The sequence below is a fragment of the Dufourea novaeangliae genome, unplaced genomic scaffold, assembly GCF_001272555.1.
Source record: "Dufourea novaeangliae isolate 0120121106 unplaced genomic scaffold, ASM127255v1 scaffold2, whole genome shotgun sequence".
NCBI lineage: Eukaryota > Metazoa > Arthropoda > Insecta > Hymenoptera > Halictidae > Dufourea > Dufourea novaeangliae.
The window spans coordinates 1,660,430-1,677,524 of NW_015373882.1; the positions used below are offsets into that span (position 1 = coordinate 1,660,430).

A 17,095-nucleotide genomic window follows, 5' to 3' on the forward strand; every position below is an offset into this window, starting at 1 on the left:
TTGCATTATTTTATATTTGGTTAATGGAAACTCGATAGAATAAACGTTTTGATATCGATATTGTTGATCAAATGATAACAAAGTTTCCTTAATTTACCGTTAATGAAAAACGAACTTTTTTCCGGTACCTAATACTCGCAAAGCGTAGTAAAAATTGTTTACATGTCCCATGAATAGTCTTAGCTTACAAAATGTGTTGTATCTCCAAATTGAAGTTTCTATTTATTGACACTTATGTAATATGTTCACGTTTACTTTTCAGAACTAGAAAACTTCATCGAGGAAGAACATCATGTAGGTATAGATATCATTCAATATATTCGATATACATCCATGTTTCTTTGATGGTACTAATCAAATTGGACTGATTTTTGTATTGTTTTTCACCACCACACATTTTTATATTTTATATTTTTCAAAAATATCCAACAACATTTAATTTGTTTTGTATGCTGCGCTATTGTTCACGGCCTCTTTCCAACGATCTGGCAGATTATGAATTCCACGTTTAAAAAAAAAGTCTTACAGTGTCATATCGTTCCGGAAGAAAATTCCATGTGAAGCGTTTTTGAAAAAAACGAAAGAGGTGATAATCTGTTGGAGCAGGTTCAGCGAGTACTTAGGAAGGATGCTGAAGAATGTTCACCATGAACAGCACAAATATTTCAGGTGGCTCTAGTAGCTTCACAGTTTCGATTACACTTGCACAGCAACACGAGTCAGAAGTGTTTGATTTTATTCGTTTCAGATTCTATAGCCTTCAAACGTAAACGTATTGTTACTGACACGAAACATATAATTCTATAATAATTATGATGCAGGTAACTAAACGCTGGTCGAGTAGTATATAATACATCATTAGGCACCGTTATTTGAAGAAGTTTATTATGAAATGAAATCAGTACAAACTTATTGAACAACCCAATATGTATGTATTGTTGTGATACCGCGAAATGATAACACAACGAATTTGTTAAATGCTGGTTTATTATAAGCACTTGTACTCTGTATAAAGCTGATCGAGTATTTCAGAGATGCTTATGGTTCGAAGTCAGAGTTAAGAGTGACGCTGTGGGAAAGTTGGGAGAGGTCCCTAGTCTTAGGAGGTATGGGAAAGCGAGGTCCTTGAGGACCGTGACTAAATCGGTTTTTTTTCCGTTCGATACGTAGGGACGAAAATCAAGAAAGGAAGTTGCTCTAGCTTGCACTCTTGAAGTGCTCACAAAAATACATGTAACTAACGCACATTTATGGGAAAATATTCGTTGGGTATCCAACATTACTGTATTTACATTTATTTGATGTCGAAATATTTTTCCTCGCTTTCGATCACTTTTCGCCACCTTTAGATAACTGATTCATTCTGACACAGAAAAAAATGTCATCGATTTTGAGGTGACGAAGTTATCGATGCATTTCGTGCATCGTCAATTTCAGTTCAGTATTTTCCAGATAAAGAAAAAGACAAACAAGTGTGAAAAACTTCTTATTCCAAACTTAAGATAGTCTGTTGAGTTAGTTTACTGATATGTGAATTAGCGTTGTCGTACAGTAAGATGATTTCCCGACTTCCTTGCTCCGTAAAACGGTCCCTTTCTGTTTAATTACACATCCAAACGTCCGATTCGTGACCAGAGGTAATTTTTATTAATTGGGCCGAATTTTCATTTAGGAATATTTGGCAAGTCGTCTATTCTATCTAATATCTAACTCCTAAGGTCGTCCAGAACGTGGTTTGTTTTTAAGACGAAAATTGCCGATTCTGAATCTGGAAAACCACTCTCGGTACATATTTTTACCTAAAATATTGTCTTCTTACACAGAACAAATCAATATTCTTGTTCCAACAGCAAATCTGCCCAGATTAAACTGGACCAGTATACAAGTCGAATATGAATTTGATCAATTTCCGTATTTAAGTGCACCGAATGCTGTGCTTTTCTCAATAAATATAGGTTGCTATGCATGAAGTTAACCGCAGTATTGTTATAAATACCAATTGTCAAAATATAAATACGAAAACATACAGACAGTGCCTTTTAGTGCCATTTAGTATCTACAAGCGATGGGAACTTTTGCATAGACTCAATACATAAACACATTGAAATCTGTAAACTCATATCGAATTGAAATCAAAAATAGCAGTTTCATATGGTACAAATTGATTTGTAGTACCAGCCTGGCTGGCCATTGTACCCTTGGAAGAAATGTATATCGCGTGTCTGACTCGTCAAAGGCGCCGAACTGGTTGATCTTGATGATGTCTAAACATGGGTTCAGTGATTGATCGCTTTACAACGAAGCAGCGTGGTAGAGTGGATCGTCGCCAGAGCCGTGAACAAGCGAGTAGATCCCGACTCCATTCGCATTAGGGGACAATAAAACTAAATGTAGCGATCGGTGACACATTTACGATGATGTCAGCTTTTCCTGAAATTTCCGTCACTCGATGACGCGGCGACATTCTCAGGCGTATTCGAGATGTTAGGGATGGGCATCCGATTATTTTAATCTTTCAGCACCCGAGCAACTTGGATCCAACCTATTCTGACGATCCCTACGTCCAGTTGCGTTCAGAGATGTCCAGAATTTTTAAGAAACTCCTAGTATGATTCTTGTACAGTGTTCCATTTAAGACGTACTTGACGAAAAAAGTTTTTAGTACAGCTACTGATAGTAAGGGATCATTCTATGTACTTTAACGATTCAAAAATTAAAATTTATTCTAAGTGAAACTAAATATCATTTAATCCTAACGAACGCTTGATTATACCTAGCAATGCTTCGTTATATTTTAACAACTTTGATCCAATTTATTTCTACATTTAGTACAATTTTTAATTATTTCAAAGGGGAAACAGTAAACAAAATTTCATTCAATTATTCTTTGGTATAAACGAAAGCCTTAGATCGGGGCCCCCCTTGAAAGTTGCGCTAGGGGCTATAGCTCTCCCCTAGTCCTCCTTAATCCGGCGCTATATGTATACGTTCTCCCTCCATTTCTACATTAATTTGTCTACACTCTTTAATCGTATTCTAACCCCCTCATTGTTTTTTTTAAGCTACGTTTATTTTTCTCTGTTTTTACATATTTCTCTAACAGATGTGAATAAACAGTAGGGTAAACACACCAAGGAATGAACACTTAAGAGATTTTCTAACTATTAAAGTCAAATTTTAAATGATAATAACATTAATAAATATTTGGCACATGAAAAGTAGATTTTTTAATACCTATACCTTTTTATAACATATAGATTTCAATTTGAAACATTGGAAAACTGTAATTAATTAAATTAAAAAGAAAAAATACCGATTTCACCAGTGTATGAACATTAACCAGTAGATGAACATTTCTAACTAATGCCGCAAAAATTGTTTAAATATGAAACAAGAAATTGAAAAAAATCAATATTTACCTACACATTTTTATCATTTCACAATACAGTAGGCGCTCGTTTATTGCAGCCTTCGGGGCTGTAGAGGACCAGAATTCCAGGCACACTAGAATAAGCGAGCCTAATCATTCGCGCGCTCTCCCTGCCATTCGGCCGTTCAGTTGTGCGACGCATCTATATGTATGTGTACATATGTATAGGGTGAGTTAGATATACATTTTATGGTGATCATATCTCCGTTATTTTTAGAGATATTAGAAAAGGTTAATCACCGAAGTTGTTTAGTATGGAAAGGGCTATTACTTAGCAATAACAATTTTTCGTTCGTCGAGGATCTTCTGAGTTTTCAAGATTAATTATGTTTTCCTTTTTATGATACTGAAATATTGTGGAATAAAAATATTTTTTTACGTACGTGGATTCTTCTAAACATTCTGCGTAATAAAATATTAAGGTAATATGTGAAAAAAGGTAATAACACTGGTCAACAAAATTTAACTTTTTGTTTGTCTTCGAACATCCAGTTGCTGATTCTTATAGATTCTTCTGTGCTAAATACGAATCCGTAAACAGTTTTTTGTCATCACCCTCAGTTTCTGCGAAATTTGATTTTCAGAAAAAAAGTAAATTTTCAACTTTGAATATTTTCTGTGTTCAAACATTAATAGTTATTCAGTTGATTGTTGCGACAAATAATTTTGTAAACTCTCCAGAAGTAAATGGTATACGTTATCGCATTATCAACATTTAAACATGTTTAAATAACGATCAAAGAGGAAAAGACACCCGAAATGCATCAATTTTAATAGATATTGTTCAATTTATTTCGAAAAGTAAGGGTGCAGGATATAATCTGACTGTGTCAGCAGATACAGTAAACATTTTTCTTCCGGAAAGCAGTAACAGAAATGGTAACACACGTTTTGTGTTCAATACAAGAGCGAAATAGTTTTGTAAAACCTGCGACGCTGGTAGTGGTACTCAAAGGTGGCAAGCTCAGGTGTTTGACTGTCGCTCGACTGTCGCCTTTGACGCAACAATCAACTGCATAACTATTAGTTTTGTTACAATTAATTTTGTAACATTGAACACAGGAAATGTTGAAAGTTGAAAATTTGTATTTTTCAAAAAAATGAAATTTCTCGGAAACTGGAGGTGATGACAAAAAAATGTTTACGGATTCATATTCAGCACAAAAAAATCTATAAGAATCAGTATAATTGTTGTTTGAGACAAAAACAATGTTGACCAGTGTAATTCGTGAGATATTTTATATACACACTGTAAAATATTAAAGATAATTAAAGTGTTCAAAGTTACTGGACTATTTTTTATAATGCACGTAGGATTAAACAGTAGATTCAGGTATTCTTCTTTATTGTAAACAATGTAATCAATAATATGAATAAAATTGCGACATACAAAATGATTAATAACTAAATTTGCTTAGTTATCTTAATTATGTGTAAAAGTAGAATAACACGGGTTAGTGATTGCAACAAAATACAGTATCTAAGGAGAAAAACTGATGCAATGTGACTATTTTTCCAGGAAAATATTATTCATTTACGTGCTACTAATATGGAATAACAGAAAAGCTCAACCTGTTTGACAAACCTGTTTTACAATGTTTTAACTTCATTGCATTAAGCTTGTTAGATATAATATTTTACTTCTGACTCATAATCAGTCATCTTGACATACTTGATATTAAATTATCATAATATCTTTAAGATATTCAATCCTACTGTTCTATGATTTTATTATTGAGAACCTTCTGTTAGTACTTTCAAGTAGAGATCGCTGGACAAAGAATTAAACATTTACTAATACTTTTATACATATATCCAAAAGTGTCTTAGAAGCAAAATATTATAAGTAACAAATTGAAGAGTATACACTGAAAAAATTACTTGTTTCTTAAGCTGAAATAGTTGTACAATTATATATAGGTTGAGATTTTTAATTATTTTATATACAGATGTAATATTTATAGGAATAATCATTTATATAAAACAGTATTATTGGTTCGGTTTTACTTTGTACTATTTTATGTAATAAGTTATGCACTATCACACCCTAGGAAAACACATTTTTTTAATAGGTATTGATTTCATTTATAAACTGCATATGTACCAATTTTCAATTTTTTGCAGCTTTTCGATTTCTATGATTCACCACGTTAATGATATCTAACATTGTTACGACCAGAGAGATTATGCTCAACACTGATTTTGTTATAAGTTATTTGCTTACATAACTACTTATATTCAATATGAATTAAGCATAATACGAAATGTAGTTGATTATAACTGAAAACATCTAAACACGATGAAACATTTTATTAAAACAATATTATATACACTTCGCTTTCTGTAGTGAAATATATGGATGAAACGTGACACTGTATGTATTCCGTCCTGGACGTGTTGGACGACAGAGTGGGGTGGGCGCACGTGTGTGAGAAATACGTGTGAGCAAGGGCGGTCCTATTTTGCAATAAAATAGCCTGCAATAAATGAACGCCTACTGTATTAGCTTATTTCAATAACTTCATTTACTCGTATTTATATATAATGTTCATTATGTGGTACGTGTTCATTTACTGGTGCATCCACTCTATAAGTTTCTTTTATTTTATTATACAAAATTACACAAGAGATAAAAAACTACATTACACAGTCCCCGGTTAATTGCTTTGTTTCTTACCACTTTGTATGCCTCTTCCGCTTTACAACGCGATGTTCTCATTATTCCTAAATGCTATGCTTCTCATTTGAAGATAAAAAATTAGAATTTTTTAAATTTTCGTCTTGTTTTACGTTTTTCTGTATATTTTTAGCATTTCTAGATTACATTTGATGTATCAGTGCTTCTAGTTGATAACAAAGCAACATTGCAAAATGTTTGGACCAAAACACATTGGTCAAAACATTTTACTGAATTTTTTCTTTTATCGATTAGCAGCACGATATTGGAGTGGACACTCGTAAAAAAGTAACTTAAACGAGACTGAATAGGTTGTTATCGTTGTCAACAAATACTGTAACACCATGTTTCTGCAAAAGTTGCGTAGTTTCGTCGTATTTTGCCCTATTCAGAACTGGAACGACTAATTACATAAAAATACGGTAGAATGTATACAGTGGTGTAACAAAAGTATTTGCACACCCTTCAAAACAGAACAACTCTTTTAAAATTGCTCCAAGTGACTTGAGTTCTTTTGTGATGTTAGAAATATTAGTTTACTAAATGATGTGTAAAAATATTTGAAAAAGTTGCGATTGGTGGGAATCGCAAAGAAAATAGTAAAGGTTGCTTTTTACAACTCCTTCATTTGAGACTGTAATAAAAATTTAATAAATATCGATTATCGTTGCTATGAGATACAAACGATTAAAAATGTTGAAAACCATAGTTCTCGCGACTTTTGACATACAATTGTAGTAAATCTAACAATTTTTACATCTTTTGATGCCTCTCGCTCGCTTCAGTATCAACCGATTTCAATGAAACTTTCAGTATGCATATACTTAACTAACAAAAATCTTTGATATCTATTTATTAACTTTTTATTACAGCCTCAGATTAAAAAATTGTAAAATGCGACCTTTACTATTTTCTTCGCAATTCCGACCAATCGCAACTTTTTCAAATTTTTTTACACATCATTTAGTAAACTAATGTTTTGAACTTCACAAAAAAACCCGTCAATTGGACCAATTTTAAAAAAGTTGTTCTGCTTTAAAGAGTGTGTGAATACTTTCGTTACCCACTGTATGTATACTTTTTTTGGTATAAAATTCTTGAATTTCGAAAGATCTGAAATTTCGACTTGTATTTCGACGAAATACAAATTAAAAGCGTGTTGAGGCGATCGCTAGGCAAACTGTGTAGACTGAATCGTGTTGTCACATTGGCGCCAACACGAGTTAGGGGGGAGCAGGGTTGATAGAGGTAGGGAGAGAGACGAAGAGAGTCAGAGGGGGAGAGAGAGAGAGGGAGGGAAGGGTAAAAACTACAAAAATAAAATTGGACGGACCTAAAAGAGATCAGAGAAAAGTCACAGTCGTGGTGATCGTGTTTTGGCAATCGGTGGCCATTCCACTACCGTGGATGTGTTCCCAGTCAGTTTTCGGAGGAAAACCGTTCTCGAGAAGTATCCATTGGCGGTTTAGAAGGGATTCGAGTCGCGATATAGTTCGTATTCCTTTATTCTCAAGTGTGACACGATGTGAATTAGTGCGAAGAACCCTGTCGAGATTAGAAATGAAAGATCCACCTCGGTGCTCGTTGATTCCGATATCGAACTCGATCCCGATCGTTCCAGTATGAAGTATGCGCTGATCATTGAGTCTTCGGCTGGTCATCACGTAAATGGTGAACTGGTACCTACGTCCGATGGGATTCTCGAAAACAAGAGGGAGAACAGAACCAATATGATCGACATTATCACAGGGTTTTATTATTTCATACGTGTAAGCGTTCCTGAACCCAGTGGGTTACCGAATGAACGTCGTGGAGTTTCGTGGATTCTCGCTTTCCATTGGAATGAACCGTTTGCTAGCCTTCCTTGACACTTTAACTAATGGATTTGATAAAATATCACACTATAAATATTGAACTGTCCCACCAGAATTTACCTACAAACTGATGTCGTAGAACCCATTAGAGCAATTAACGATAGTTGCGTCCATTTATTGCACACAACTTATAGAATGTAGTGCTTTACTGGGACCATATATGTATAGACACATAGTTCCTCTATGAAGTTCAGTTGTGTATCCATTTTGGTGCACACGACAGGTAGTTGAAGTGTTAATTCATTTTAGCGGGATGTTAATGAAAGTACGTGACATTTTTCAGGTGTGCAGTCTAAACGTCAAAGTAACGGGAGAAGTTCGTATGCACATATCAGCCGTTTTTTTTAAGTGGTGTAAGTCCAGTTTTCTTTATTGAGCAATATTTAATATTTCGCATTGTACCCTATTTAATTAATTCAGAGACCAAAAATAACAGTTATTTGAAACATTTTTCGGAAAAAAATCATTGAGCAAAAAGTAATTTTGATTTAAATGAAAACCAGATATTAATAAATATCGAAGAAATTTTTCAAAAAATGACGTGATCAAAAAACATGGATTTTTAACTATTCTGGTTACGAATAACTATGTTTTATAGATGATCAAAATTTGTGTTGGTTACCAATAACAATTATCGATGACGGACATTTTTTTTGGTTGCGAATAACCATTATTGGCTACGAAAATTATATTATGAATAACCATTATCAATGACGGAAATTGTTTTTGGTTGCACCTAAGCATTATCAATGACGAGAGTTTCATTTTGGTTACTTTCGACTATCGACAATTTTTATAAACGTTATTTTTATTGACGTATCTATCAGTGACGCAAAATGAATTATAGAATTTATATATTTTCAGATAAAATATAGATATATTAGTGAAAATAACGTGAATAAAAATTGACAATGGTCGAAAGTAACCAAAATAAAACTTTCGTCATGTATATTGGTTACCGCGTAACCAAAAAAAATTTCTGTCATCAATAATGGTTATCGGTAACCAAAATAATATTCTCGTCATCGATAATAGTTACGTGCAACCGACAATAGTTTTAATCATTTATAATGGTTATTCGTAACCAAAATCATTCACACAAAGATATTAACTCTTATACCGTCACTTTTTAAATTGTGGTTATAACAGTTAGGGTCTCTTTAATATTGTTATTGACGTATCTATCAGTGACGCAAAATGAATTATAGAATTTATATATTTTCAGATAAAATATAGATATATTAGTGAAAATAACGTGAATAAAAATTGACAATGGTCGAAAGTAACCAAAATAAAACTTTCGTCATGTATATTGGTTACCGCGTAACCAAAAAAAATTTCTGTCATCAATAATGGTTATCGGTAACCAAAATAATATTCTCGTCATCGATAATAGTTACGTGCAACCGACAAAAGTTTTAATCATTTATAATGGTTATTCGTAACCAAAATCATTAACAGAAAGATATTAACTCTTATACCGTCACTTTTTAAATTGTGGTTATAACAGTTAGGGTCTCTTTAATATTGTTAACTCGCTAACTGCATTTGTTCAAAACAGTAGACGCTACTTATCACTTTAGTGACAATATTTGGAACATTTTTTGAGGATCGGCAGTACGAACCTTTTTTAAATGACATTCGATCAATAAAAAAATGGTGTCAGAGTAACTAATAATTGGTTCTTCGTTGTGAGCAAACACATTGTTCATAAAAAAGTATTTTTCAAAACGTTTTGTATAGTCTTAAAATGTTTATTGGTTCTGGATTTGATGAAAGAAAAATGTTTTGTACAAGATACCAAAAAGATGTAGCGAGCGGGTTAAACGCTAATAAACTTCTTTTCATGTTATAAGACTTCAGACATGTTTCATTTTACTGTGTGACGATTTTTATAAATACTCTGTAAGTGAAACAGTGTTTTTGTTAACCGCAAGTGTACAAAAATAATATATTATCAAAACCGTGACCAATACCATTCAATTGAATTAGACTTCTCGAAAATGTGATTCTAAAATGTAAATAATAATAATAATTATAATAAAAACAGTAAAGGTATATTTTTTAATGCAAAAATTACTCATTTGATATATATATTTTAAATCTCTTGGCGATATAGTATAAAAAATATCTTTAATATGACCCCATACAAAAAATCCATGTCTGGTCCTCTTATTTCTAATCTTCTATGACCTTGGAAGTCATTGTGTTACAGATGAGTGAATTTGTCTTGACTCACGTTTTCAAATGACATTAAGAAACATATAGCATTTTATTTAAAACACTGTAAATCACCTTTGTTTCTTGAAAAATAATGCAAATATAAAAAATTTACATAGGTTATTGTGTTGCCAATAAGGTATACTGTAAGTTCTTCCTATTCCATTTTTTTGAAATACTTACTGTATACGAGAAAAACGCAGGTCCAATTTACCGTGAACACCCTATACACTGTATACTGTGTATTCACAATTCAGTGACAATAAGTAGAAACAGAATGTAATGAACAGACGCGTTAGCCAAGTCCTATTCACTTGCACGCGTGTCCAGCATATTTTTAAATTCGATTTTCTCGAAAACGAAGCATCGTACAAAAAAATGTTCTTAATTTTCGACTTATTTTTCAATGTAAATTCACATTTTTTCGGGTGGTATCAGTATTTCGGAAACACTGTGTATATTTGCGATCGGAGAAGGCTGATCTGTTTGGATAACAGAATATCGAGTATTAGGGTGTTCCGATACGGGAGGCTCTACTCTACTTAGTCCCACGCTAATGGTAACAAATACATACACTATATGTGATTATCAAAACGGTTACTTTGAAAGATTTTTAAAACTGCGACTATCAGTCGAGTTAATCGAAAGCAGTGATGGGTAAATTCATTATCTAGATAAATACTTTCGAATAACGAATAAAAGAAAAAAAGTACTTCGCCATTTTCAATTTATTACATGTGAAAATTTCAATGTTTTATTATAAAATAATACATATGTACTTCTTCTTGAATGATTACACTGACAAACAATTAAATGTTCGCGAAATGATACACGCCGATTTTTCTGTAACTTTACATAATTGTTTATGGGACCAACCTAAGAATTTTTTTGTACTTGGTTGGTACTACTTTTAAATACTTTTAATAAATTTTGTATAACTTTTAGTTTTCGATATATCGATACGAAGAGATTAAAAAAAAAATAAGTTTTTGAACACTTTTTTTGAATATAAGTTTTTCGAAAATTACTTCCTACAATATATGGACTACAAAAAACGATACAAAATAGATCTCAACTTTTGTTCGATATTTTTTGTAGTTTACGAGTTGCATGCAAATATGTAAAATTAATGCTTCGGATAAAAAAGATGGTTTCTCCTTTAAAGTTCAAAAGTAGCACCAACCAAATACGGAAAATTCTTAGGTTGATCCCATAAAGAATTCAGCAACGTTATCGAAAAATCGGTGTATATCACTTCACGAGCATTCCTTGTTAGTTGTCGTATTAGCAGGCTGGGATTAAGTTTTTTTGTGGCTCAGGGCTATCGAATTTTCGGGGGCCCCCTTGGTTGAAAATCGGGGTGGGGTCGATTTTCCGTAATATAGCATAACAAAATAAAAAAATCTTAAAAAATTTAAATTTAAATAAAGTTAAATAACATTTAATCATAACGAAATGGAAGGTTTCGAACTGGCCCACACTGGAACGTGGGGCCCAGGGCTACAGCTCCCCCTAGACTCCCCCTTATTCCGACGCTCAGTATTAGAATAGAATTGGGCCCAAGTCTGACGGAAAGTGAGAATCCAGTTGAAATCCACGTCGAAAACGAACGGGGCGCAGTAATCAGACGTCAATGCGAAAGCGAGTAGAACAGAATGGATCGTTGTTCTTTAGGTGTCCAGAATAAAAGACAACGGTGTCATCCTCAGGCTCCACTCATTGACAACGGTATTGATACTGACGTTCACCATAATCATCAGCAGCAAGCAAGTCGTGGGGAATCCAATAGAATGCGTACACACGAGGTACAGTTGAAAAGTAACCATTCGCGGATGACTATCAGGCTTTTTCACGTAGGATCGAAAGATAGCGAGCAATTTCATTATTTAAAACAAGAATCCTACATTTGTTTCAATTTGAAATATTACACATACAAAACTTAATGCAGCGGGATCTCGATTAGGTAATTTAAACGAGACAAGGAGTTGAATTTCGAAAAACGCTCAAACACGTGTTTGTTTATTTTTAATCAGGTATTTACATGCCGAACTTTATGTCTCCAACTTTAGTGACTTCTGGGATATGGATATTCTTTGAAAAAAATTTGATCCCTTCTTACCCACTTAGAGTCTCTTTTTCGAAAAATCCTTTTTTATCCCTTGTCTATGTCATGAAAGAAATACAGTAGACTCACGTTAAAGTAGCGGTGCGGGGCTCTCGACGCAGGTTTTTGCTGGAAACGCTACTTCAACGTGGGCACGCAGGATTTCAAGGCAGTTCGGTCGATCCACCAATTCGATCAGAACTTTGGTTACAGATGGCGATCGACAGTGGGGTGTTCGCACGTGTGTGAGTAATGTGTATGAGTTGTGGCTGTTCCTACCGTTACTTTAACGTGCGCTACTTTAACGCGAGTCTACTCTAGTACTGACCAAATTTCACGTTTTTAGGTATGTACATTTAGGAGCAAACTCTGCTTCCAGTAGGGGAAAAAGTGACGTAAAAGAAAAGTCTCCTACCACTTGGTCAATTTATTCCAGGTACTGAAATTAATGTTAAATCGAATGTTAATTTGGCATAAATTTCAGTAATTCCAAATACCAACAGGTAGTAGCATGGTAGGAGACCCTTCTCCTGCGTCAACTTTTTCCCCCAGCGGAAGCCGAGTTTGCACGTCAGTGTATCCTCACGAGCAAACTCGGTTTCCACTAGGGGAAAAAGTAGCGTACCTCCTACCACTTGATAAATTTGTTTCAAGTACTGAAATTAATGTTAAATCGAATGTTAAATTGACATACATTTCAATAATTCCGGAAATCATATCGCAGGAGGTCCTTCCTTTACGTCACTTTTTTCCCTAGTGGAAGCCGAGTTTGCTTGTCAATGTACAACGGTTTAGGCTGAGTGTTGATGAGTGAGTCATCCAAGCATTTTATATACACGGTGGACCACGAAACATGATCAGCTTAGATTATTCTACTGCTAGCTGTTCGATCGAAAATTTGTTTGCATGCATTACCGTCAGTGCAGACGTCATAAGTCGAACTGGGCAGTCGTTTCTTAAACGTTTACGCGAGTGTATTGCAGCTGATGGACATCATACGAAACATCGTTTTAATTAAGGGGTTACATACCTCTGACTTGTTAAATAAGACGGAAAATTAACAAATTTTGTTCTATATGCAGAATTATTGTTTATTAAAAATTCAACATATACATCTACTTATATGTTACTTCCTTAGTAATTTCTGAAAAATTGAGTTGTATATCTATCAACAGAAGACAATGGCTGCCGTTTAAAAGCGTATTATTCGAAATTCAGTTTTCAAAATGGGCACCAGAAATTTTTAAACGAACCCAGAACTAATTTGGATCAAACTTTGTGGTTATATCCTTAAGACTAAAATCTAGTAGGTATTTGAAGAAGCAAATTTTCGATTCGTGCATCTTTCCTTTTTTCAATAACAAAAGAAGTTGAAACTTTATGTTGGAAATGTTAATGATAAAATATTAACATTTTCAAAATTGGCTTTGATGAGTATTAGTTCCTTTGGTCTATTTTAATATAAAATTTAAAAAACTTGTTTCAGATAAAAGTTCACAGAGATATATCTGGTACCGTAGAAGGTGTTTTGATGATATGGGTTATAATTAAATGGCAGCCATTTTCTTCTTTTGACAGATGTATAGCTTAATTTTTCAGAAATTATTACGTAAATAACATACAATAAGATGTATATGTATGTTGATGTTTTAATAAACCATAATTCTGCATATACTAAAAAATTGTTTAATTTTCCCTCATATCTAACAGGTTAAAGGTATATAGCCCTTTAAGGTAAATGATATTTTCTTAATGTTTCTCGGGTTTCAAGGAAAAAATTTATTTGTTACGATGCTTGTCGAATTATTCGTCTCAGTATCCGCTAAAAGATGGGCGTAAATCAATTGTAGATTCATCTATAAAAATCTGAATGCGACCTTGAAAACTCTGGAACAAAAGGGTTGACAAAAAACTCGGTACAATTATCTTAAAGCTCTCCTTGGATCATGTTACATTAGCCAAACAATTTTCGATCGAACAGCTGACAGTAGAATAACCTAAGCTGATCACGTTTCGTGGCATGGGCGTAGCTAAGGGTGGCAGGGAGGGGCACTTGCCCCTCTTCTGGACGGAAAAAAGTGGCTTTTGTGCCACCTACAAGAAAAAGATTGGATTTTGCCACCCTCCCCCTTCTCAGAGTTACAAAATTTTTGCGTAATATTTAATATTGCAGTATAATTTAAAACACGACCAACAGCCTCCATTAATAAAACGCATACATTTTCAACGATTTATGACTTTAAAAACAAAATAAACTGTGTCCGGCTACGTACAACCTTTTTCACTGTGGCGGTCGATGTGTTAATATTTCTGCCCCCCCCCCCCCCCCCCCCCAAAATACGGTTAACTTATTTTATCGCGCTTCATCCACGTATTTGGGAAAAGAATTGATGAAAGAGATTTCATTCACTCAGAGAAATCCCCGTGGAGGCATTCAACGCGTACTGTTGGATACACAGTACTTATTTCGTGACCGGGGCGATGTTGGGCATCACTGGGAGCAACGTCGCGGCGCGTGGTGTCGGGCCATCCTCCGGGAATCATCGATGGGATCGATTTAATTGGCGGAAAAACGATCCGACTGTTGAACGTGACACGACCAGGAGCGTGAAATATTACCAATGGGTCGTCTTCGTCCTGATATTACAAGTGAGTAGCAGGCTTATCGTTTAAATTTTAATCCATCACGTATCATCTTCTGTATGTCAAAAACATAAATGTGCGATATAATTAGTCTTGGAAATTCATGGCTAGATGTGAAATGTAATGAGGTGCTGCTGGAGATTATAATTTTTAAAGTTTCTTAAAGATATCGGTTTTTATGTCAGACTTAAATGTAACTGTTAAATAATTTCCGACAATCCCCTTTTTGTTGAGTTTTTCGTTTAGGATTACAAATTACATAGAGTAAATTCAGGAGAGACACCATACTTGTAATATCTTCCGAGTGGAAAACGATAATTACATACGTTGCATCTTTGTATAGCTTTACTTGTGTGCCTAAGAAGTAAACATTCACTTTCAGGGAATGGAGTTGCCCGATTTGGAATGTATGTTTTGAAAGTACTCATCGTAACTAAGAAATCATAAAAATTGTATCTGCAATGGACCCATTTTACTCATATTATTGGGGCGCAAACGAAAAACGGCAAAATCCTCTTTTTTAAGAATAATTGGCTAAAACCCGGCATCTATATGTTTTTTAGGGTATTGAATTTGAATATGACGTTATTTTTTGTATAAAAAAATTTCCTAAAGTAGTTCTCGTAATAAAAAATCGGTTTTTTTGGACATAACTTAAAAAGGAAATGCCGTAGAATTTTTTCAATATTTTATTCGGATCCCTCGCACCAATTTACTTCAAAATCCATGTTTTTTAATGGATTTTTGGTAACCCCCGTTTTTTTACTCCCAGGAACCACGTCTCGGCTCTTAGAGTAAGATACCAATTCATTTCAATAGACACGAGAAATGACCACTGAAAATGACAAAATAAGTTTCAGCTGTAATCAAATGACGTAAGGGTATTGTAATTTTTTTACAACTTCAACACTATAACATCGCCAAACGCAGTGTATCCAAACTGCCAGACAACCATTTTTTCATTTCTAACTAACAATAAATTAATTAAAGCCTCAACAATTTTGCAGTTGTAATCAAATGACGTAAGGAAAATGTTTCCCGGCTGCCGGACTATTAAGGGACCGTACCAATTTTAATCATTTCCACTTCACAAAAATGATTGAATATTCGTAAAGAATGCATAAATATGTATTTATTTGTAAAAAGCAAACACTCTACATTAGAATATACCCTTGGACGAAATGACACTCTAGATTAGAATACACCCATAACCTTCACCATTCTATCGTTTCATCTTCGTGTGCTATGGGTTAATAGTTGAGTATAGGGACATTACTGCAATTTAAACGAAAAAACGACACCGTTTTGACATAAACCGGTCGCGTGGTATGTATGCCTCTACCGTGTCGGCGATATCGGTACGGCGCGCGCGAGTCAACACGTTTTCCTAATGAAACACGTGTTCCGGAGGAAAGCACACAAATAGAACTCGGTAGTGCGGATATGATTGATTTGTGTTTAAGGAGTCGGAAAACGGGAAGTGAGCTGATTGACGTGTAGGTGTTTCTAACCGTACGGACCGAGTACAAGGCGAAATTGATTATTTTCTTTTTCACGATACGCGCAGGCCTTTGAATAGGGCGCGCTTTCGCTCGCGTTTGACACGTTGTTCGACGTAAAACGAGCGGATTCCCATCGTTCATATTATCGCGGTTTGATTAATAAGCGCGTCGTGTCGTTTCGAATTGATCGTGACAGTTACTCAAACACAGTGCCCCGTTCTTTTTAGTTGAACATATTAAACATCAACGAAGTAAGAGCTTTCAAGATGGCGCTGCTTGATACTTGTGATTCTTCAAACACGGTTCTTTTGTTTATATTAGGCTTCGTTGCAATAATTTTGTTTCCCATTAGGAACACGTTTATTGTCATAGCAGTCGATATTAAGTACAGTAAAACCTGTTTTTATGCGGTAGATAGGGACCGCATAAAAGAAACCGCACAAAAAAATATTCGGAAATTTCATAAATACTACATATAATAAACAACTTTGTACGACATACTACAGAAATTTTTTTTTATGCGGCGGAGAGGGACCGCATAAAAAAAGTCGCACTTAGAAAATACGTCAATTATTTACGAAATACATGAGAAAGTGCTTCCAAACAAAATAAATAATTAAATTACACATTATAAAAACATTTAAT

At 34.3% G+C, this 17,095-nt stretch overlaps 1 protein-coding gene across 1 annotated transcript; it reads left to right on the forward strand.

Annotated features, from left to right (window-relative positions):
• The first annotated feature begins 7,729 nt into the window (after positions 1 to 7,729).
• Positions 7,730 to 16,432, forward strand: LOC107186795 (innexin shaking-B-like). Its single transcript, XM_015574768.1, has 4 exons — positions 7,730 to 7,786; positions 11,876 to 12,006; positions 14,720 to 14,954; positions 16,412 to 16,432. The coding sequence occupies exons 1-4, from the start codon at positions 7,730 to 7,732 to the stop codon at positions 16,430 to 16,432; spliced, it is 444 nt and encodes a 147-aa protein (XP_015430254.1).
• Positions 16,433 to 17,095: the final 663 nt, after the last annotated feature.

What these genes read in the sequence shown, in the direction of transcription:
- LOC107186795 (XM_015574768.1), top strand. Translation starts at nt 7,730, where the DNA reads ATGAAGTATGCGCTGATCATTGAGTCTTCGGCTGGTCATCACGTAAAT. An exon ending in ATCACGTAAATGGTGAACTG is followed by an intron (nt 7,787 to 11,875) that starts GTACCTACGTCC and finishes GTTGTTCTTTAG; the next exon opens with GTGTCCAGAATAAAAGACAA. An exon ending in TCTTCGTCCTGATATTACAA is followed by an intron (nt 14,955 to 16,411) that starts GTGAGTAGCAGG and finishes TTTGTGTTTAAG; the next exon opens with GAGTCGGAAAACGGGAAGTG.